The 25,405-nt window shown below is 37.7% G+C and overlaps 1 protein-coding gene across 7 annotated transcripts in view; it reads left to right on the top strand.

Moving 5' to 3' along the window:
• Bmpr1b (bone morphogenetic protein receptor type 1B) overlaps positions 1-25,405 on the top strand; it is a 340,275-nt gene that overhangs the window by 281,770 nt on the left and 33,100 nt on the right. For 6 of the 7 annotated variants that reach the window (XM_052730762.1, XM_052730764.1, XM_052730763.1 and 3 more), the window contains 4 exons: positions 5,963-6,122; positions 16,811-16,913; positions 17,408-17,510; positions 24,971-25,067. In XM_052730762.1, the coding sequence (XP_052586722.1) occupies positions 5,980-6,122; positions 16,811-16,913; positions 17,408-17,510; positions 24,971-25,067 (446 nt within the window). In that variant the 5' untranslated portion in view covers positions 5,963-5,979. Of the gene's footprint in view, positions 1-5,962; positions 6,123-16,810; positions 16,914-17,407; positions 17,511-24,970; positions 25,068-25,405 lie in introns of those variants that run through there. The other variant, XM_052730769.1, reaches the window with a different exon arrangement.

Genomic DNA, 25,405 nt, shown 5'->3' with positions numbered 1-25,405 from the left:
TGAATTATATGAAAGCATTTAAACATTGAAAAGATTTTGGGTTTGAAGATGTTTTAGATTTGGGGTTTTCAGGAATGTTTAACCTGAAACAAATAGATTGTTGATAATCAACAGGATAGAATGCAGTATGTTTATTTTCCAAAAATTTTGGAGAACATGCACATAAGCACACAAAAATGTGGTCACTAACTGGGAATGGCTGGCCCATGCCTGTAGTCTCTGAACTCAGGAGGCTGAGAGAGGAGTTTTACAAGCTAAAGACAGTTTTGGCTACAGAGTGAATTCAAGGCCAGCTTGGGCTATATAATGAGGCATTATCTTGAAAGAAAAGGAAGAAAAAAATGAAGCAAAGCATAGTATTAAAACATTAGTGCACTTAGTGTTGCTGCCAAGAAGGCATTTGCAGTGTCTCAGCAGTGACTCCCAGAAGTGAAGATGGGTGAGGAAACATGATCTTCTTGAATATGAAGTTTTTGGTTCTCTGGTTTGTTTTTCATTGGTGTTTGTCATTCCATATTAAGATGTGAAACAAATTCTTTCCTCTTTTGAACAGAAAAGCAGTTTGCAAATTCACTTAAATAGTTCTTAACTATTATCAGTTCTGATTTGCAACTCCATGGATATGTGTAGCTAGAGTTTTCCTGCCTGGCCCACAGTCAGGACAAATCTCTCTCACCCGCCAGTCCCAAGCCGTTCAAACCCGATCAAGTAAACACAGACACTTATATTGGTTTCAAACTGTATGGCCGTGGCAGGCTTCTTGCTAACTGTTCTTACAGCTTAAATTAATCCATTTCTATTAATCTATACCTTGCCACGTGGCTTGTGGCTTACCGGTACTTTACATCTTCCTTGTCCTGATGGCGGCTGGCAGTGTCTCCCCTCCCAGCTTCCTGTTCTCTCAATTTTCCTCTCTGTTAGTCCCGCCTATACTTCCTGCCTGGCCACTGCCAATCAGTGATTTATTCATTGACCAATCAGCAACACATTTGACATACAGACCATCCCACAGCAGATATGTTCAGATGTAGAAACAGATGTTATAGCCCATTGGGATGCAAACAGAAAATTTCATGATATAAAATTATTCCTTTAGAGATAATCTGCAACAAGTCAGATATTTTATACATTTCAAGTATATTTACATAATGATGTGAGGCCATCCATGTCTCCCACATACTTGTTTTAATACAGTGTAGAAATATTTACCTTTTAAATAGTACTTTTAAGTTCTTTCTCATTTGTATATATGTGTATACATAATAAAAATAAAACAATAAAAATGGAAATATGAATTAAAAGAATGGTACAAATTTTGGGTGAAAAGTATACAAAATGCAAAGATCAACATGTAGGAAAAATTTAAATCAAATGTGAAGGCGTTAAAAAGTAGTTTAATATCCAAGGCATCAGTGAAGTGATTTCTATGCACCTTTCTCAAAAAATCTATTGGGAGAGATAGTCCATCGATATTAGGTCTAAATAAAGGAATACACCATTGCCAACTTTAAGGGAAGTTAAGGTATTCTCCATAATGTAAGTCAGTAAGATGAGATCTAATACCTCATTAAAGTCAGGTCACAAGACCATGAGACAGAGATCTTCATGATACCCTATTAACAGATTGACTCATGCATTTTCCATTTGTGCTGATTGAAAGTTTGAAAACGAATATATGCTAGAAACATGAGACAATATGGGAATTGATATTTCTACTCAAGTAGCACATCTGGGCAGGCAGAAACATGTGTGTAGATAGTGGGAGCGAAGGTAGAGAGAAAGGACACTATGGTCCTTTCCATTGTGGAAAGCCAAAAGGCAGGAGGTACTGGTACAAACTTAATTTCATGATATTGAGGAAATATTTTAAAGAAAGAATGAAAAGAGGCATACATGTCATTGCTACTGGAGAGAAAGAACTCGAAAACACTATTTAAAACGAAAGTTATCTTTATACTGTATTAAAACAAGTATGTGGGAGACATGGATGGCCTCACATCATTATGTAAATACACTTGAAATATGTAAAATATCTGACTTATTGCAGATTATCTCTGAAGGAATAATTTTATATCATGAAATTTTGTTCGAACCCAAATGATTCAAGGACAGGAGCATGTAGGAGTTGTGGTCTTTATGTAGACACCACCTCAACTTCTCCATGTTCTCTGAATTTTGTGGGTATTGTCCTCAGCAGTGGGGCCTTCCTGTCAGTTTGTGGAGAGCAACCACATGGGTCCTTTGGGGATTCCCATGGGACCCCTTTAGCCAACAAGTCAGTAGATGTAACCCAGTCCCAGTACTGGAAGCTTCATTTGGTGACAAGAGATGGCCAGTTGGGGCTTGATCTCTCCCATTATTTGATGTTCTCATTTAAATCATCTTCAAATATGTATATACTTTATAGGAAACTTCTTCTGTATTATGTTTCTATCCTGCCCCTCAAATGACCCTTAATTTTATCTGCCTCTCCCTGTGCCATCCCTGGGCGAGTGGTCCTGGGTGCTATAAGAAAGCAGGCTGAACATGTCATGAGGAACAAGCCAGGAAGCAGCCTTCCTTTGTGGACTCTGCATCAGTTCCTGCTTCCAAGTTCCTGCTCTGACTTCTCTGGATAGAGTTATAAACTGAAAGATGAAATACCTCCCTCCACACCTTCCCCCCCCCCCACCCCCACCAAGTGCCTTTTAGTCATCGGGCAATAGAAACTAGTACAGGTCTGTACTTTTTTAAAAAAGGTTTTTAAAATATATTTCATGTTTTATGTACATTTATATATATATATATATATATATATATATATATATATATATATATATATATATGCATGCACCACATATATTCCTACAATTGGGTGTTAGCTACCATGTAGGCACTGTGAATTGAACCAGGGTCCTATGTAAAACAGCAAGCATTCTGAACCTCTGAGCCATCTCTCCAGCCCCATGAGTCTTATTTTTATACTCATGTCTTTTCAAGTTGAAGCTCGTGATATCCAGTGCATGATTTACTGATTTGATGATCTACTGTTTTCTCAAGTCTCCTGGGTTGATTTTCTCATGCTGATATCCACGACATCCCTGAGCCTCTTCCTTGCTGTATTTGTCTCTTTGTATAGCTTTTCTCATGCTTATGTTTCAGCTGATCTTCTGAGATTTTCATCGATGCAGTCATATATTTGGAACTCCTCCTTTATGATGCCCCTTTCACAGCATCTCTTTTGTATTGCTGGCATGTTTTTTTTTTTTTTAACAAGCAAAGAGTATTGATAACAGTTGTTTTTTTACAGTTCCTTGCCTTTACACATGAATCTATTTCTTCCTAGTTGTTTTTTTTTTTTTCTGTATATTTGTTTTGTCTTCGGCCCCCAATGTTTGAGGTTCTCCTCAGCTATCTCCTGGCCCTGAACTAGTGACTCATGCATGGGAGTATGGCATACTGAAAGAACTGCCTGGAAGCTTCCAGATAGAACTTTTCACTAATATCCTTCACTTATGGGATAAAAGGGGAAGAGAGCTGTTTTGCTCTTTCTTTAGCCTTTGGCTTGCTCTTGACCTGCTTAAATTCCCCAGTGAAGAAGGCAAAGCCTGGTGGGGAAAGAAGACAGGAAGGACTCAGTGTCCACTGTATATTGCAGCTAGTGCTCCCACCTTCCTTGTGCTCTGTTTCTTAAGTCCCTGACTTGTAGGGAAGAAAAGGAAAATAAAATGTCCAGTACTGTAAGCACAGGATTTCTGCTCCCAGTCTTCTTCAGCAGTGGGAGAGAACGGTTACTAGACTGGAGGGCATCTGCATAATAAATGAATATTTATTGTTTTGTTTTTGAATTTTTAAGACAAACAGTCTGCTATGGGAGGAAGCAGGAAGTAATATTTTGCATCCTCTTTTTCATCATGTTGTCCCTAGAGGCAACTTAGGTCATCACGTTAGTATGAGTTAAGCCAGATTTACAAAGAATGAATTTACTAGGACAGGGTGATATGTGGACATAGCTGCAGGGACTGTTTCTGACAGGTATCCACACTCTTGTGTAAATAGACTCCTAGCAAATGGCTTGCAAGACGAGGTGTTAAGAGAAACTGTTTAATTTCACTGTACTTCAGAAATAGACTTGCAGGTGAGTCCTCTATCATACAGAAGAGTGTGAACATCCTGGAATCTAGTATATGGGTGGATTAAGTAAGTGCTGGCCAGCAAGCCCTGGGAGTCTTCCTAACTCTGTCTCCCCCATCACCAAGATTATAGGCACAGCAGTAACCACCTTTTTAATATAGGTGCTTGAGATCAAATTTAGGGGCTCATGCTTGCCTAGTGATCACTTTGATGACTCAGCCATCTACCCAGACCACCTGGTTTGACATGTTTTAATAATTTTTACTCAAATTATTCTCTAAAGTTTGACTAATTAGTGTAAAATGTAAGAAAGTCTAGGGAAGGTTATCACAGATATTTTTCCTAAATTCCTCATTTTCTGATTCAACTCATGTATAAAAAAATACAATAAATGTACTCTGTACAATATGTTGCCATATTACATTTATTGTTTCTGATATATAACATTAGTTTTTTTAACCAAACAATCTATAATTCAATATTTTGTTGAAATTTGGTACAATTACAGTCCACACAGATATGGTTTGAGAGGAATTTTTAAACTGGACATTGGTAAGAAGATAATTTACTCAGTAACATGGTATGTAAGAGCTCTGATCACAGTACCTGAAGCAGAACAGATATTAACTAATACATGCTCTTTTCATGTGACATACACATACCGATCTCTTCAGATAAGATATAGGTATTTATAATCATGATTTTAAGAATAATAAAATGTGTTGCAGAGTATTATAAAGTTATCCAAGACAACTATATGGAAGATAGGAATACCTGCTATTAAACCCAGAAAATCTGCCCCTAGGAGATCATTCCTGTGTAGATAGTGTCTCCCATCAAAGATGGTAGAAGAATCCCTGTAATAATATAAACACTTAGATATGTAAGCTGACAGAGAAGAGATATGTGGTTTGAGATATGTGGTTTCTGATTTTTTTCTACACGTTTTGCATATTAAATGTGGAGGAGTGTACTGGTGTTAGTTTTTGTTAACTTGGCACGAACTGTCACTAGGGAAGAGAGAACCTAAATTGTGGAATTGTCTCCTTCAGCTTGTCCCATGAACATGTCTGTGGAACATATTCTTAATTGATAATTGATGTAATTAAGGTTCTGGACCACTGTGGGAGTTTCTGTCCCTGTGCAGGTGGTCCTGGGCTGTGCAAAAAAAAGTAGCTAAACAGGCCAGAGGAAGTAAGCAGAAACCATCATTTCTCCATGGATACTGTTACAGTTTCTGCTTCCATGCTTATGCCACAATTTTCCTCAGTTATAGATTGCGATTCCCAGAGTTATAAGGTGAATTTAACCCTTTCCTATCCAAGTTTGTTTTGGGCAGTGTTTTATCCCAACTATAGAAAGCAATTTAATACAATGATATGCCTCAGATCAACCTTGTGATACGATAAAAAAAAACTAGTGCTAAGTTTCAGATAATCTGGATTTTAAATGCTGGCTTCATTATTTGACTGTGTACAGATTAATTACTCAAGATTTGAATTTATTATCTGAAAAATGAGACTGACATTATTCATCCTTAATATTAATATTAATAATTAAGAACAATCTCTACAGTACTGTTTCATTGAAATCTTTTTACTCAACTAAATACAATTATTCTAATTTAATGGATAAAATTGTATTCTGAAAGTATTTTTTGTATTTATAACTCTATGAGACATAAGTAGATATCCTATGAAGTATAAATAGACGCTTATGAAAACATCAAAATATCTGTCTTTTATTTGAAACTTTGTCACAAATGCTTTCGTTTTAATTTAATGTTTTTTCATTTCCTGGACAGAAGGCTGGGAGGCTGTCCTCATCCTCACTCTTTATTCTTTTACAGAGAAGTCCATTGATAACATGCTCTTACGAAGCTCAGGAAAATTAAATGTGGGCACCAAGAAAGAGGACGGCGAGAGTGCAGCCCCCACTCCTCGCCCCAAGGTCCTTCGCTGTAAATGCCACCACCACTGTCCAGAAGACTCAGTCAACAATATCTGCAGGTAGGTAATAGAAATAGTTCAAAGTTCACTTTCACAAATGGTCACATACCATTTTAAACATGCATTAATGTTTCCAAAAATATGATCTGAAGGATGTTGCTGTATTTAGAGAAATATCTAATCTTATTTTACCCTGAAATGGTATTTGAGACATCCCTTTTACCTAAACATAAACAGAACACAGGTCTCAGGCTCCTTACCAATGAACAAAAACTATTGTGCCTTTCCATATTCAGTTTACATAGATTTCATGTAAATATGCTGACCTTGTCTTAACTACTCATCATACTGATGTTGCTCATATTTTGCACTAACAGATGAATAAACTGCTCTGGAAAGCAGTTTTGTGATAAAGTTTATGTGAATCCAACAGATGTTAGGAGACACATTGTTACAGTACTACAACTATGAAATTGGAAATATGAAATTGGAAAACATGTTTTAACGAAGACTACTGGGGTCCAGTCCCTCTATAGTTATCTCCCAGAGTTTTAAAAGAGACACTACCAGCAGCAGATTAGTTAATCTGAGGGATTCTCTGATAAATCTTTGTACATGAATCACTTTAGTCCATTCACTTTATTCTTCTGAGTCAGTTCCCTCTCTACACAGCTTCAATTCTATTCTCATACTTAGCTCTTCTCTGTCCCTTCCTCTCTGGTCCTCTCATTGTTCTATCTAAGTTCCTTCCATCTTTGTTCCCTCCTCTCTCTCCAGTCCAGTTTAAATACACATACATCTGCAATTCTCTGCTTTCTGCTCGGGTGGGGCAAGTCTGCTCAGTACGTAGGAAGCCTGTGTCATAGCTTGATGCACCTGGTATATGTGAAAACCTTTTTGTTCTGAGTTAATTGTTAAAGGGGAAGTCTAGAGTTACCAATAAGGCTATGAGAGAAAGAAGGGTTAAGCTTAATTTGCACAAGAAACAAAACCCTGTACCTAACATCTGCCTGACCTTGGCAGTTGTCTCCATATGGGTATTTACCTTATAGTAGGAGACTAGCAGGTGGTCTGGAATGTTTATCTGTCTGTAGTCTGTCCTTGGAATTGAGAAATATCTCAGATAAAATGCTTTTGTCCAGAGATGGCCCTAGCCGGGCATTGCTAATGATGATAGTTACAGAAAGACCTGAAATTAGGGATCTGGCCATGTGACTTTTAGCATAGTTGGGAGATGTATATCCAAATATTTTAATTGTATAGGGGAAATTGTGCCCAATGAATGATCAGACACACTGTTCTAGGGATGGAAAAGCTACAATAGCACACAAGAAATTCATAGCAGGAAATGACTAACATTCCAAAGCCAATATCACCAAGACTCCTTAAACCTTGGGTTTATCCTCTGGAAATACCCTTGGCTTCTTCCAGGTATAGCTTTGTCTTAGTGAGCTAAATTCCTACTTCATATTTCTGCAGCCTGCAGGAATGTTTTATAAAAGAAGAATTCAGTTTCAAATAATGTAAAGCATTTTTCTTTGTACTCGTCTTTATACAGCTGTATCCATTTTGCTGGTTATGATATCTGTTTGTCTTCTAGAGTAAGGGAAGAGTATGTAAAGAGCCATAGCCTCTTGAGACCAAAGCAAGACAAGAGAGAAAGGGCTCAGCTACCCATACATCATGGCTTCTGGGAAGGACAGTGTCAGAGCAGAGTGTGCATGCATTAGGAATGGCCATAGACTCCAAGTTTTGGAGTCCAGAAAAAGTATCTGGGTAACTGCTTAGACCATCATCAGAAAGGAGGACATATCAAACTAAGTTAAATGCTTTCACTGTTGTGGAGAGCTTTTATAATGTTTATCATGATAGGGAATCTAATACAGGTTATTGTACTAGTATCCCTAGTCCAAAAATTACACATTTAAAATGTTCCCAAAGCACAACCATGATACTACTAGTGGAAATTTCCTCACCTGACTTCATGTGATGGGTCACAGTCAAAATGAAGGCACACTAAAAATATTGTTTAAAATTATGTCCCTGCTATGTTTATATAAGACACATAAGATATAAATAAACTTCACTGTTGGATATAAGTCCCAGTCCCAAGATATCACATTAAGAATATGTAAATATTCTAAAACTCTAAAAGAAAAACAAAATAGAGCAGTGACCAGTGTTGGCTAGGGATCACACTGCCTTAAAAACATAGAGGCTTAAAAATGAAATGTTTGTTTTTCACTTAGAGATGCTGAGCTTTACTGGGTTGGGTGACCTTGGCTTGAGGGTGATTATTAGATTCAGGCTTGCCATACATCTCTTCTTTCTTTTGGAACAGCAGCAAAGCAGGACATACAGGACATACTTTCTATTATGTATGTAAAAGAGCAACTTCCTGAAGCCTCTGCCTCCTGTGTTTTGATCATGCATTAGCCAGATTAAGTAGTAGAATGAAGCTCTAGGTCAAAGGGAAGCCATGCTTATGGATGAGGGCCAGTAATGGAACATGGTCTACTAGAGCAGAGCAGAGCCTTGAGACACTGAATAGGTGGGTCAAGAAGAATGTCCTAAGGGAAAAACAGAAATAAGAGTCATGGAAACCAAGGCTAGAGAGGGAGATAGTTAAGTCAACTACATTAAATGCAATTAGAAGTCAAATGTGACAGGGACTGGAAGTGGAAATCAGAACTGACAACATTAATCAGAGCAAGGTAGAGTTAAGGCAGAAGAAATGAATAACAGATTGATATGGGATTTTAATTATGTGATTGTCAACTTTTGATTTATTATAGCAAAGGAAAACAGAAATAAACTCCGTAACAATAGTGACAGAATCTCTCAAAAGAATGTGAATATATCACTGCAGTCAGCATTGATGTGTTGACGTGTAGAAGTCAACATAAAACTAGTATTTACTGAATGATCCTATGTTTACTTTCACCTATCTAAATCATCACAAAATTCTTGTGAAGAATGCAGTATTTCCTGTTTATTTCCAGGTAAGAAATGTAAAGTTCTGAAAGGTTAAGTTATCCTTAGTCAGTTTGATGATATGATAAAAATTTGGCCAAGACTCCAAGTTACGAATTCTTGGTCAGCAGCCAACCCTGTTGGGTTCTCTGAGGACATTCCCTCTTGAGTATGATACTCATTTTGTTAGTGAGGAGCTGAGTCCAGTTGAATTTTCTCATGTGTGGATCACAGGGACTGCCTTTGTTCTTTGTCTAAGGCCAAGAAGAAGCACTTGACTTTGTCTCAGTTCTATGAGGCCATACTCTATTCTTTCCCTCCAAGGCAATACTTCTCAAGACCTTTCTGTTAAAAGATACCCCCTGCACACACAAAGTTATGCATGAGTACTTGCCTAAAGTACACTCAAGATTAATTATTAAAACCATTCATTTAAAAGCTTGTAAATTATTTGTCCTTTTTAATTTTTTAGTAAGTTTCAACAGACATGAATTTATCATATCAAGTTGCTATGCAAGTTTCCATTTCTGCTTTAATCTGTTCACAGACCTGCAGGGAACAGTTTACTGTCCTGACTCTTGAACTCTTAGGCAAAACAGCTCTAAGTATCTAATGAGTGAGGTAAAATCTGGTATATGTTGTGTACCCTGAGGCTTTGTTGTATGATGAATTGCTAAACAGTCTTATTAATAAAAAACCCAAAGCCAGATATTGGGGTGAAAACTGAGAGATCAGAGGAATAGAACAAGCCACAGCCAACCTCACCTTACTAACTCCTCAGCCTCCAGAGAGAGAGCTACTTCCTGTATACTCATGCCTATATACCTCTCTGTGCCCTGCAATCTTACTTCTCTCTCTGCCTGGCTACATTACTTCCTCTTTCTGTATAGCTCTATCACTTCCTGTCTGTCTGTACAGACCTCCAGACGTCTATGATTAACTAGTGCTGGGATTAAAGGCATGTGCCCCCATACCTGGCTCTGTTCCTAGTGTGGCCTTGAACTCACAGAGATCCGGATGGATCTATGCCTCCCGAATGCTAGGATTAAAGGTGTGTGCTACCACTGCCTGAACTCTATGTTTAATATAGTAGCTGGCTTTTTCCTCTGATCCCCAGATAAGCTTTATTGGGGTACACAAATAAAATATCACACTTTGTACCAGGCAAAATTCCCTCCCTCCATCAAGCTGAATGTCTCAAGTAGATTTATTATTCAACATCACTTCCACAACCCTGGAGAAAGCAATCCAAAAGGGAGACAAGAACCAAGAATGCTTCATGCTTAACAGCCATTGTGAAATCTCACAGGCTGTCAGAAAACATTGGTGGAGTTTAGAGGTTTGTAAATTCTTCAGTACTCTTGGTTGTTTTACCAGACAACAACAAGGTCAAAGGTAGGGATGTGTCTCCTACCAAAATTCATGTCACTTCTATTGCTTATGGCATGCATGCTAGAGGATTTAGTTAGTATGTATAGTTAGTTATTGAGTCATATTTGTGGTGAACACCTTTGATCCCAGTACTAGATAAATAAATGTAGGGGGATGGTTGCAAACTCAAGATCAGCCTGGCCTGTATAGCAAAAAAAGAAAAAAGAATCATGACTGATTATAACATTAGTATGAGTACACTGTTTGTATCTATAATCACAAGTCAGAGGCAAAGCCATTGAGACTTCTCCTTTAAGGTAATGTCTGTCTTCTAAATATGCTTCCAGATGTCATGTTGCTCTGTAGTCCTTCTGCTTCCTGATTTTGTTGGTGGGACTGCAGATCATTACGTTAGCCTTGAGAATTGCAAAGTCTGACACAGTTCTTCTTAGGTGGTTTTCACCATATCATGCTCTGTGTCATTTTCCCATTCTAGCAAATGTTGTCTCGGATTTGCTGATGATTTTTCTATATATACTTTCATCTGGTTTTTAAATCCCTTCTTCTTAGATATGGCCCTTGATAGTCACTTTTTTGTTCCTGTCTCATGACCATCCTCGAGTTCCTTTAATCCATTACACGTGTCTATCCATTTGTAATAGCTATTGTTGATTTATCTTTCAGGGATGATTTTTAATACTTCCACGTTTAAATTATTGGTTTCTGATTAGAAATTCTCCTATATGGGCAATTTTTAGGTATAATAAGTTAGCATGCTTGTTTGTATAAAGAATGTAGAAATGACACTAGCTGCTTCAAAGTGGAAGTAGATATGTTTTCAGTTATTGTCTTTGTGGTTGTTATCATTGGTAGGAATTCCAACCATGCCCCCATGGTCGTGTGTGCCTGGTGGGACACTTAGTCATCTCCGCCTAGTCATTTCCAGTCATATGTCCTGGGTAACCCATGGCCCATGGCTGCCTGTTCGCATAATCGCGCAGCGCAACCACGTGTTCTATGCACATGCGTGGAGTAGGCATGTGGGCCTGAGTGCACAGGTGTGAGCTGGCCCTTAAAAGGCAGGCCCCATGTTCCCTGCTCTTTTCTCACATGTCCTTCCACAGGCCTGATCACATCTGTCCCTTTCTCCTTGACTTGATAAAACTCTTGTTAGTAGATTCTGTTGTTTTGTGACTTTTCCTTGGGAGTAAGAGTGCCGCTAAAAAAACCATCAATCATCATCTTTTTTTCCTCCTCCTTCACCTCCTTCTCCTCTCCATTACTCTTCTCCCATTCTTTCTCCTCCTTCCTTGATATAGTCTCTCATTCTGGAGCCCTCACTGGCTTGGAACTCTCTTTATAGGTCGGGCTGGCCTTGAACTTACAGAGATCCACCTACTTCTGCCTCCAGGATGCTAGCCAACTGTATATCTTGAAGCATAAGAGTGAAAGCAAAGCTAATGGCCATACTAAATGTCATTAGAGCCATCCAATATTTCCAGTGTTGGTCAGTCCAACTAACAACCAAGGTTTATTGAGTTTATCTTTTCTAGTAGGAGGTGTTGATTTCAATTATAGTTACGAGAATGTTGACTCCTTCCCTAGAACCTGTGATTTTGTCATTACTCTGATATTTCCAAGTCAGTGATAGAGGATTTTATAAGGCATAACTATTTTTGTACATCTCATCATCAGAAATAAGACTAAATGGGACCAATTTGCTGTCCAGTTTAATTCAAAATGAATTGGACTTCTTCAGATTATCCACTGAAGATTTCAGAGCAAAGAAAGAAAATGTCATCTCTCTCAGACAATAATATTAATATACAGATTGACCAGTTCAAAACTGGGAGAGAGGAGTCCTTTTAAAGGGCTCTTAGAGATTATAGGGTCTGCACAGGGTAGTGAGATACTTAGTGAATGTACAATTGGGACAGTGTTAAAAAATGTGTGCTTCATAGAACAATAAGCCCATCCCTAAATCATCAGTGTAAGTGCTAGAGAAGGATGCTGTGTAGAGAGAGACATTTGTTTTTGAGAACCGAATCAAAGGCAGCACTCCTCCTGAGACTGTCATCCATGCTGTTAACTTCACACACACACCCCCAGGAAAAGACAAAGAAGGGGACAGTAGTATTACTGCATTTCCTTCTGACTCTGTGGGAATCAACTCATCTCAGAGGCTGGGGAGGGCACCAGTGAAACCCTTAGGAATCTGTGCTTTTGGAAACTGCCACTGTTCCTCATTCCTTGCTCTTGCTCAGTCAGCTGAGAACACTAGGCAGCTTCTGATTTCTGTCGCTGCTGCCTGAAGCTGATGAATTTCTTTCCTGTAGAGTCAGAGTCTGTGTAGTCCATGTGCTCCTCAAACCAAGACTGCCTCGTCCTCATGCGGCCTCCTTTGGTCCCTGATGCTTGAGTGAGATCCACAAATGAAACGAGCTGCCTTGAACAAAGCTTCATGTGGCTTTGGCCACTTGAGAAGCATCTACAAGATCAAACAGCAGCGGCACAAACTGTGTGTACCATAAGATTACCTGTGCTGCAAATTTTGAAAACTTACTTGTTCCCTTGAACGTGAAATAGGTATTTTCAAAGACAGGGCGTTCTCAGTCAGTCAGCCCTTTAAAATGGATTCTGATTGAAATTTAAACTCAAAGGAAATTAAAGGATTTGAGAATTTGGTACAGCTTTAAAAATGTGCAGGGCTATGTATTGATCAGTGAGGAAAACTGTTAATCCTTGGAGGCATGAGCTCATAACTGCTGAACTATCTTGCTAGCCCTATTCCCCTCCCTTTAAATAAAGGTATTGTTGCTGTCATTTTAGATGACTTGTAAAATTGCTTTCTCTCCCTCAACAATAACTCATGGAGGAACTGGGTTCCAGGGGGTTGTTCTAAATCCATTTAGAATAGAAATGAGAGGAGTTAAAAATCTTTGCAGTTCCTAGATGCATACCAGCAAAGGGCTACTAACTTCCTCAGACCTTCAAAGCAGGGGTACCCCCTTCTTGCTAGTATGAGTTCACTAGGTGACACTGAAAATCTAAGGCAGTGTCTCCTTCCCACCTTCTAGATGTTTCAAACATTCCTTTGCTTTTAGAATACTGTACAAATTTAAAGAGACAGGAACCTGAAGACCTATCTATCCAAGGATTGCAACAAATGGTATCACTACTTTGACCTCATGTAACCTTTAACTTACCAAGTGTTTGGCATTTTTATTGAGTAACCACAGGAATATCAGAATCCATGACTGATTTTCTTGGTAGGCAGTGTACCCAATTTTCAGTCCATTTGTCACTGGTTCTTCCCTCTCTGTGACACAGAAGGTCATCACATTAATTGACAATTCTATTAATTGACTCTGTGCCACTGCCCTTCTCATTCAAAATCATTTCTGTAGCCAGACGATTCATCCTACATTCATCCATGTATTTCACTTCTTAAAAATATTTTTACTTTGACTTCCTTTATGATTTTTAATCTTATCACTTCATCTGTTATGGGAATGATGACACAGCCTTGAATACCTAGGCATCAGAATATTAAAAAAAAAAAACCAACTGATGGAGGGTAATTGTCATTTATGACACCTAATAGACATCTTGGTGGAGGGCGGAGTCGGCCATTTTGGACTCTCAAGATTTGCTTGTTTCCATTTGAGCTTGCTACAGAGTTAAAATCTCTCAAGTGGTGCTTAGGCTTCTGGACTTGTTCAGCCTGTTTCCAGTTAATGCCCTGTGCTAGACAGAAACTCCAGTGTGAAGTTGATAAGTTTATAAATTACATTTGCTGTGTTGTTTATAAATTACATTTGCTGTGTTGCAGATGATAAACAATGAAATGGCTCTCTCCTCCTTTTTTAGTCTCTACATACTTGATTTCTACATGAATTTATGGCTTATGGTATAGTGATCCTTTTCTCCAGGATACCTTTATCTTCTTCTCTATCCCTAATATATACATGCATACACACATTTATTTTTATTTTATGTATATGGATATTTTGCCTGCATGTATGTATATGTACCACACCTACATACAATTCCAGGAGAAGCAAGAAGAGGGTTCTTGATATTTGGAACAGATGTTGTTAGCTACATGTGTGTGCTAGGAATTGGACTCAGGTCTTCTGGAAGAGAAACTAGTTGCTCTTAATTGCTAAGCCTTGTTCTTAGCCTTCTTTGTATTTCTAGGTGTCAGGTCTGCAAGCAGATTTGTATATTTTTAAAGTTTGATTTACTCTCCATAGAGTTTGTATTTAAATTGCCAACAAATTTATTCCTCCTCTCTTTTTCCTTTCTTTCTTTCTTTCCTTCCTTTCTTTCTCTTTCTTTTTCTCTCTTTCCTCCTTTCTTCTTCCCTTGTATTTTCTTTTGTCTTTGTTCTTATGAACTACCTTGATACTCATTTCTATACACTTTGATTTTGAGCAATACATTAAATCATCTCAGATATAATGTATTATGTTGACTGTTCTACTGCCTAGGAATTCTAAATGAGAAATACTTTACACTAATAGTCTGAATAAATAGAAAAAAAACATCAAAAACTCACAAGAGTAGTATTTACTCACATTGTTTGGAATGAAGTTCTGTCTTATTTATTGCCTTCAGTATTGTGTGTTTTACACTCCCATTGAGGTTTCAGTGAGTTGACTAAGAAGCCCCAAAGAATTTGAGCACGGGCTGTTCAGAGGCAGTTTTTCTTCTACAACTATTCATGCATTTGACCTTAGTCTAACACAGATATATCACTTGCTCTTCCTAGCCATTCATTAGTATGTTCCAACTCTGCCCTTCTAGTTTTTATAAACTGAGACATGTCAGATCACTTGAGACTTAGAAACTAAGTAAACAATTATAAGGATGTTGATGATAACTGAAGGGCTAATGCATGGCAGAATGCTGCTACCACTAATGCGAGTAGACAGACCTACAAATCATGGCTAATACTGTTCTCACAGCTTTGTTCCCATGACCTTTTAGAACTCCATTGTCATATTTGTCTTGGACACTGCACATGCATATGGATGAGAAGAGGATGGGAGATGTGGCTTTATGCTTTATTTCTAAGGACACAGATGGCAGCTTGTGACTTACATTGAGAATCCACAATATAAGTGCTGATTTATGAAAAGAACATAGCAGTTTGCATGCAGTCCTGTGTAAACCAGTTACTATTTTTAGTTTAGTCCCAGGATAGCAGATAACAAGTGGGAGTGAAGTAAGAGGACCTCCATTCAAAGCCTGATGTGACTATTTCTATTCAACCTCAAGTAGTCGTACTTTCTAATCAAGTCAATTCTCCCATATGTAAAATAGGAATATTATGTTCTTCTAATTATTGGTAAGAAAAATAAATATCATTGAACAATTAAATATTATTTTATCTAGAGAAACATTAAATTTTGTTATGTCAAAACTTTTCTTTCTATTGTCCATTCTTATCCATGTCCAACAGTGTTTGCTGCCATGCTTAACTGTGCCCCCAGCCCAACGAAGAGTACTAAGTCCCACACTTTCACTGCCTCCACTGTCAGGAGTGGCTGACCCCACCATGCCTGGCTCTGCCCAATGAGAGAGCCAGCCCCTGCATTCACTGACGTAGTTTCCAGCATTGTCTTCCTCTCTCTCTCTCTCTCTCTCTCTCTCTCTCTCTCTCTCTCTCTCTCTCTCTCTCACACACACACACACACACACACACACACACACACACACACACACACACACTCACACACACACCCTTAGTCTCCTCACATAAACGATGAGGATAGTACTATTTTCCTCAGGTTGTCTGTCTGGAAAGGTGATAGGGCCAAGATAAGTTTGCTAAGAGTGCAAATGCTTTTGAATGGTAATCAATGACACATGGAAATTTTGATCCTTCTCTCCCCTGAGTTTCTAAGTGAAGGGGAAACCATATGTGTTATGTGTTATGTGATATTTTGATTAGGGTCTGACAATTGGAGTCAGAGGGCAGACCTATCCACTAGCTAACCATAGAGGTTTGGAGGACTGTAGAGAGAGGGACAGGAAGTGGTAAGACAGGGCTGAGACAAGATCTTCTGGTGGAGGAACAGAGGTAAGACGTCACTATTGGCTGCTCCCCTGCTTCTCTAATCTTTCAGGTTTTTACCCCGATATCTGACTCCTGGTATTTATTGATAAGATTAATTAGATTTATATTTCACATTTGTTTTTAATGATTGGTGCATCCACTTTCATAGATTCAAATATTGAGATGTCCTCAACAGTTTGTAGTCTTAAAAAAAAAAAATCAGTCACTTTTTTCTGTTTGTGATGAAGCCAATGATATTAGGTTCATTTTATTTTCCTAAGTTGTGTGTTGTTTTTTTTTTTTTTTTTTCTCACTCTCGATGTACCTGTTTGGTCTTTAGCACAGATGGGTACTGCTTCACAATGATAGAAGAAGATGACTCTGGGACGCCTGTTGTCACCTCTGGATGTCTAGGACTAGAAGGGTCAGATTTTCAATGTCGCGTAAGGAAGATAACTTGAATTTACTTTGTAACCTACATTGACTAAATTTTCAAAAGTATTCAAGCAAAATAAAATAATCCTTTTGTTGTGGCTATCCCATGTTGAATAGTTTGTAAAATAGTTGAAAATTCTTACTAACCAATTCTCTCTTCATTTTCAAACCATGTCTTTAAATGAGCTATTAACATCTTACTTAGCTTCTATTTAGACCATCTTTAAAATCCAGATTATCTTTTATTTAAATTGAGACTAGATTATTTTATTCAATGTATGCTGTTTACTACAAGTACAATAATATTTTATACTGAAATGGAAATGTTGTAATGGTACGTGATAATTTGAAATAAATTTCATGATGGAAAGTAACATTTTCGATTTTGAGCAAAATTATTAGAACTTTAAATGTGTTCTCTAGTGACAATCTGTTAAATTTTAGGTGATATGATGTTGAAATTTAGAGGAAACCCACTAATAGTTTCTGCATTCCATTTTAGGACACTCCCATCCCTCATCAAAGAAGATCAATCGAATGCTGCACAGAAAGGAATGAATGCAATAAAGACCTTCATCCTACTCTGCCTCCGCTGAAGAACAGAGGTAAGGCAGGTGAAGAGGGGCTTTAGCTTACTGAGGACGAGCACTGGACTCTTTCTCCTTGCTAAATTCATTGGCACCTTGGCTATTTTTGCCTTTAATTTGTTTCATTACCCACTGCTGGAGTAGAGGGCTGAGACAAGCTGACATCATGAATGTCATTCAACAAATATGCAAGCAGATCTTGGCTTAGTGGCTGTATATAGCTTCATTCTTAGGGTCCTTGTCATTCTGCTTCTCCACACCTCTCCCCAGAAAGCTCCTCTTTGGAACACTTAGGAGTGTGCTGCTGGAGGTAGAGAACACGTAGTGCTGCACACTCACTCGTAATAAAATCCCACTGAAGCCTTCAAGCTTTTCAGATTAATTCATAGAAATTCACATAAGAAACTCAATTTTCTTTATTTCTATTTCAAGCAATATCCTAAGTGTTGTGGATACAGAAATAAATGAAGAAAATATTGCTTGCATAAGTATTGCTTGCTTACACAAGATGTAAGAATTAACATGTAAAATATTAACTTACATTTGGTCATGAGTATCTCACTAATAGAGATAGGTTACAAATCATATTAAGGATGGTTTAGTAACTTTCCTGTTGCTGTAGTAAAATACCCTGATAAAACGCAACTTTGAGAAAAAAAGGGCTTATTTTAACTTAAAGTTTTAGAGAGGTGGCGGTGAGGGTGGAGAGTGACAGAGACAGAGGCAAAGAGACAGAAAAGGAAGTGGAGTCAGGCTATCAAAACTCAGTCTACCCCCAGTGAAGCATTTCTTCCATCAAGGCTTTAACTTATAAAGGTTCCTTATTAACATTCTCAAACAGTGCCACCAACTGAGGACTGAGTACTTAAATACGTGAGATTGTAGGAGGTATTTATGGGAAGTGTTCTCACTCGAAAGGCAATATCACACCCCTGGCCCCCATATGCTTATGGTGATTTCATGCTACAAAATGCATTTAGTCCAACTTCAAAAGTTTACATGTTCTTTAGCAACCCCAACAATGTTCAAGAGTCCAGTCTCCTCTGAAACCCAAGGCTGTCTTTTCACTGTCACCCGGTATAAAAACAAACAAACAAACAAACCCAAATTATATACTTTCAATGTCCACAGCATAGAGTATGCATTCCCATTCAAAAAGGGAGGAATCAGAGCATAGTACAGCAAGACTAAACTCCAGCGGAACAAAAGCCACCAGGCTTCTCTTTCAAATGGCTTGGATGACTCTACCCCTCCAGCTTTGCAACATGCAGCGTATCTCCCTTTCTTGGGTTGGTTCGACACCCATATGCAGCTCTTCTTGGCAGGTATCCCACTGTTCTGGCATCTCCAATAGCCTGGAGTCTCCATGGAAACATAAGTGTCATCTTCACAGTTTTATGCATTAGCCTTTGCAGCCTCCTCACAGGGACTTTAACTCTGTTGTGATGCCTAGTCTTGGACACTCTCTGAAATCGTGGTGGAAGAGTCCATGGCATCCTCAATATTATATCTTTCATGCATTGAAAAGAAGTAAAGTGTGGACATGAAGTTGTGCTACCAGCTAAGGATGGAGCCTAATGTCCTTGGGCTATGTTTGTAGCAGATTTTGTATGCTGAGGCCACTGAAAAGTATCCCTGGATATTTGCTTTTTTGGAGTAGGGAACCACTTGGGCTCTCTCCTTTCAGAAATTGGGATTCTAACCTGGTAGAATCTTGTCTCCAGGGCACCTTTCCTGTTGTTACAGTGTAGCACAGGAGGATTCTTGTCCATGGTGATGCTCTCAGGAATAGTGATAGATTCCTTTCAGCACATGGCTTGGCTGAAATCTCAAGTTTTTTAGTACTTTTTTTTCCTCCCCCAAACTGCACATTTTAAACTTTCTTTTGCCCCATTTGCTTTCTTTTTCTATTGTAGACATGCACAAGAGTAATCAAGAATAACTATGCCACAGACTCCATGTTATTCTGCCTAAAATTTCCTCTGTCATAAAAATTAGCCCATTCTTTTAAATTCAGCCTCAAATAATTTCTCAGCACGTGTAGAATGCAGCCGATTCTTCACCAAAATATCACATGAATGACCACTGGTCCAGTTGCCATTTGCATCCTTGTGACCCTCTGAAACTTCTCGAGATTTGTCTCCACTGTTTCATGTTACTCTCGACATTCCTGTTTTCCAAGCATTCACAAGAATGGCCCACTGAGCTCTGCTCACAGCACTTTCCAGTCTGAAGTTCCAAAGTCCTTCACATCTCTCTGAAAAACATCATGTCAGGTTCACCACAGAGACAAACCTACTTCTCTGTTACCGATTTCTGTATTAGTTACTTTTCTGTTGTTGTATAGAATATCATGACAAAAGGCAACTTTTCAGAGATATAGCTTGTTTTGGCTTCCAGAATACATAGAGTACATAGACAGTGGGACTATGAGGCTGAACATAATAGGGCTAGTTCTGCATCAAATGACAGGGTAGCATAATAACCTTAGAGATGTGACCCCTGAACAAGAATCAAGGATGAACAGGAATTTACTAAATGGGTGAGACAAAATGTTAAATGAAAATGAAAATGACTAATGTATCCAGGTATTATACTAAATGTTACATTAACTAACTCATTTGAGTCTTACAACCCCATGAGTTATTTGCAATGGACGTTCCCATTTAAAGATGAAAAACTGCAGTATAAAAAGTGTAACAGGATTCAGTTTTGTTATGAAATGGGTGGCAATCCTTACTTGTCTCTCAGAGGGATCCCCACTTGTCTGCAGAGTTTCAGTTGGTTCTACTCCCTGAGAAGTTGAAGGGACAGCATAGATAGAAATGGTCTATCCCAGAAGGGCCTCAGGTGATCCTCTTCTCTTCATGGGTGTCTGGAAGGGTTTCCTCCCAGGAATATTCGTGTTAATACTCCAAGTACAGACAGTAACAGAGTAACACAAGACTAATATGATCAATGGATACAGGTTTATTGATAAGAATCCACAGTTCATGAACCAAGAGAAGTAGGCAGCTGGTTTAACTGCAAAAGAGGGTTATTGCGGGAAAGAAAAGGAAAATACAGAATAATGCTAGCCTTAAGTACAGTGCTGGATGGTGAAGAAAGACTTCCTTAGGTCCTTGTGGTTTTATTCCTGTCATAAGTCAGAAATGTAATGAGTAATAAACACATGGTCGGCAGTTCACAGTGTAGTCTGGGCTCTGCATCTACATAAAAAGGCAAAGAGAAACAGTTTTAGCCAAATTATAGCATCAGAGTGAAAACATTCTAGGTTCATGTGTTGGAAATTCATTGTGATCCTGTGGTTAGATTTAATTTTAGTAAAGGAATATTCTCTTTGGATTCCTAAAAATGTAGAGTTGTCCTTAAAATTGGAAATAGAATATAAGCTGTGTTTTCTAGTATAAGCAAAGATTCCAGTCTTTACATGTATATGTAGGACATAAAAGAAAGAAACTTAATACAGTTGTAGCCTATTTACTTTTAAGGACCTATCAATTATTTTTAATATTTATTAAGCAATATGTTCCAAACAATATATGTGCTAATTTTTACTCCTGTTAGCGATGGTTTTTTGGACAGTCCTTCTTTGGTTCAAGCTTCTATATTCCTTTTTTATGGGCATTTATAACAATTCTGAACTGGATAATTTAAAAAAAAAAGCTACTTTCTGATGATTTTCATTTAGTTTCTTGAGATGCAGCCTACTTTCATTCATATTTGCAGGTAGTATATGGATCATAAGTGCTAAATACATATTTTGGATATCAGTAACTGTTATCAGATTTGTCAAGAAAAAGTTTAAAGATCTGTTGGTTAGAGTTTACAATAACTGATCCAAGCATTTTATGCAACATTGCAAAGTAAGTTTATTTTCAACTGTTATTATCTCAGTTCTTACAGTTATATAACTATTTGTGAGACAGTATCCTTGTTCTTATTATTTGTAATAAGAACTCTGAATTATTTAAAGGTGGATAGCAACATTGTCCTGCAGCCTCAAATGGTCTATATTAATACAGGCACTCAAAATACATAATGGGAAAGAAATGTGAATGCAAATGTGTGTACATATGTATGCATCTGAGGACGGTTTTGTGTAAGGGATGATCAGAGAGCAAGAGAATTATAACACACATGACAAAATGTAAGTAATGAGAATTATGAGTGAAGGACATATTGGAATTCTTTTGTCAAAAGCTGAAATTATTTCAAAATAATTAAAATTATTATATTGATAATGAGTTAGAAAATGTTTGGTCTTTTTAAAGGATACTTGATAGTATTATGAGAAGATTTGTAATATCTGCCCTCTGAATAGTTTGACATCTAAGAATAGTAGATACTGTCATAATCAAAGATGTGTGTGTATTCATTACATAATTGTATATGTTATAGAAAATCTGCATTATAACAAAATTTCTTAATGTCACAACAGAAGGTTGGTTTCTAATTAGGATGTTTCTATGTAAGGTACTGTGTCATCTTTGAAAACAACTTGTTGTGTGAAATGTTCACAATATTATATACAAAAATAATTTAGCCAGCATAGTGGCAAGTATTGTAATCTTAGCCCTTGGGAGGCTAAAGCAGAATGATTTGAAGTTTGAGCTAGCCTGGGTTATATAGTAATACTTTCTCCATAAAATAAAGAGAAAAGAATCCAATTACAAGATGATACCGTATCCTTTGTGAAATACTCTTGGTTAACATTTTTGTTCATTGAAATGAAACTGTAATGGCACATGTGCAGCTCCTGTTAGTAATTTGTTAAGTATGTAATGATTTCATCTATTTTAGTCAATTGGTCCTTTAATTTTTTCCATGGAGCATATACTACTTGTTAAGGATGTAATGATTTCATCTATTTTAGTCAATTGGTCCTTTAATTTTTTTCATGGAGCATATACTACTTGTTAAAGATGTAATGATTTCATCTATTTTAGTCAATTGGTCCTTTAACTTTTTTCATGGAGCATATACTACTTTTTATTGCAAAAATCACATTTGGGTGAGAGAAAGTCTCTTGCCAAACTTTGAATATGTCTATTTATATATGGGTACAGCTGGGAAAACATCTTCTTGTACTGGTCCAAGTCATCCCTTAGAATCCTACCTTTTCAGCTAGGTAGCAGTCATCACTTTTCTCGGGGACCTGTTGTACCTTTCCTAAAGCTGCTAATTATGTTATTGTATGACTGGGCTTGGTTTTAACTCATTTTTGTTTAAATATCCCTGAGCCACCTGAATAAAAATCACCTGGGATGTTCGGTTACAAAAATATATTTTGAATAAATATTTCTGGGCTTGAAGTCAGTAAACACACATTGATCTCTTAAGACCTTCACATGACATTTGAGAAAGCTTGCTTTAAGCCAATCTGATTTGTCAAGAACTTGAGTTGATACAAAATGAGCAATATTTAATGATCCATAGCTTAAGAGCACTGAGCAGTCTTTGCATCGGACATTTCCATTTTAATATTTTATTTCCATTTTGAAAAATTAAGGTATATTTGTTAAAGGGCATTTAAGGCCAAAAATATAATTAATATAATGTACAAATTAATATAATTGTACAATATAATTGATATAATGTACAACATTTGAGGAGCCCTTATGCTTTGCATTCATCAGAAAGCAGCTTTGGTTATAATGAATATAGATTTGTTTTTGTTTCCTCTCCAAAGAATATTCCAGATGCTAGATGAGAAGAGCTTACAAACCCACCACCTGACTCTGGGATCACATGAGCTCCTGCTTAGCTATTAGGCTCAGGGACCCATTTGCTCCTCATATTTCTCTTGTGGGTTTATTCTCTGTCAGGTCAATTCCTTCCATAGAGGAGACTGTTGAGATACCCATCGAGCTGAGTGGATTCATCATAGCTAAGCACACAGTTTTGAGTACATGCCAGAGTCTAGCACCGGATGAGGGCAGGGTCTGAAGATGGGTGGATGCAAGAGTAGCGACAGAGGAATCAGACATGGGATACTTCTTAGTTTCATTTTAGGAGAGATGGACAGAGGAAGCATATGGGAGTCATCCCCAGTGGGACAGGTCCCAGCAGAGGATGTAAGGAGTCAGCAGGGGAAGGAAGTAAGCCAGGCCATGGTGGTTGGGAGACTCTTGCAGCCTGACTGACTAGCAGCCAGAGTGTTTCTTTATTTATACAGAATTTAGTAAGCAGGCATACATTAATGATATTCCAAAACATAGAACATAATCATTTTTGGGTTTGGACATGTGTTTCACTTTTTGCTCATTTTTAGTCATCATTAATAAACTATGACAGAACAGAGTTACCATTTCCAATCATTTTTTTCCTCAAGTTTTGACCACATTAATAAACAGTTATCATTCTTAATCATTAACCCTATAAGCAAATTTTTAAGAATCCAGAGGCATATGACATCCTGTACTCAGGCTGGTTACTTCAAGGACGCTAGACCAAAACAAAATCTTCAAGCTTCTCTGGGCACTTTGCCATGCCCCAAGTAGTGTATTATTAACTCTTAATACTATTATATTAATAACTCTTGGTCAGAGTGCCCAATAAAAATCCTCAGGCCAAAACTGCTACACTTATTATTCAAATTCTGGCATAACACAATTTTTATATTTTTATAACATTTGTCTATATGTCTAGTCCTGGCAATCTCTTGTTAAGGAACAACATATGACCAATGGGTCATATGACATTACTGTGACTCTGTATGTGCTAACTTTCTAAGAGAGGGAGGTTCTGACATCTCATACTTTTATCATCTTTGCACACCATACTTTTATCAATATGTTTCTATGTAGGGCAGAATTGTATGCCACATATTTGTCTCAGTGTACAGTGGGAAAAGACTTTTAATTTGAACTGTGGCCAATTCCTCTAGCCCACCAAATCTTGTTGACCTTTTAAAGTTTACCTTGTTTTGAATAACTTATTCCTGTGTAAGTACAGGGACAGATGTTTCAAGAATGTCACATAGCCTCATGAAGAGACCTCTGGCTTCTTTATGTGTCACAACCTCCAAGGTGTAAAGAAGACCTTCAAGTAGATAAGGATATCTTCCTAAAAACCAGGGAATAGTATGTTCAGGACTTTCCTGGGGAAACTTAAAAGCAGCATTCCTGCGAGAAGGCATAAATGATTCATAAGGAATTTTCCATCAATCCAACATCCCCAAATTGTACAAATATTAAAAGTGTTCCAAGTATGTAACAGGTGGGGATGAAAACCAAAGGTGGAATGGCAGCCATCATGCCACTCAGCTCTGCTAGATCTTTGACAAGCAGCTGTGCTAGCTTTATGACTTCTGCCATTCCATTCAGATATGGCTATGCCAAGTATACATGTGATTTTCTCATAGCATATTAAAGTTTTTTTCTGTAGTTTGCTTATCATGTTTTAATCCAACTTTGGGGAAAGAGTTTATCCCTTTTGAGTAAAAATATGTGCTGTTTTGTGGCTTTCTTTTTCAGATTTTGTTGATGGACCTATTCACCACAAGGCCTTACTTATATCTGTGACTGTCTGTAGTTTACTCTTGGTCCTCATAATTTTGTTCTGTTACTTCAGGTAAGTATTAGACAGATTCTTGGAGTTTTGCCTGCATAGTGAGATCCCTACATGGATGTTTTTTCCTGCTGTTGCCTGTCGGGTTTTGTATCACGGCCTTCTTTGTCCCTGGATTGTAGGTTTATCTGAAAATGTCTATTACCATTGACAAAGACTTACCTGAGTGAAGCTATAAATAGATGCTGTCTCATTTCTGTTTCAGACACCACAACCACTCAGATAAATTTTTCATCCGTAAGGAAACATGGATAAATGGAAAATTTAGTGACTAGTTATGACTTGGGTTTAATTCTAAGCAAAGAAGAAACCGTATGGGAGTCTGAGTGCTTTCAGTAATT

Source organism: Peromyscus californicus, unplaced genomic scaffold (assembly GCF_007827085.1).
Source record: "Peromyscus californicus insignis strain IS unplaced genomic scaffold, ASM782708v3 Scaffold_9__1_contigs__length_137607984, whole genome shotgun sequence".
Classification (NCBI taxonomy): Eukaryota; Metazoa; Chordata; class Mammalia; order Rodentia; family Cricetidae; genus Peromyscus; species Peromyscus californicus.
The sequence above is the reverse complement of the archived record's forward strand: the minus strand, read 5'-3'. Positions and strand labels throughout refer to the sequence as shown.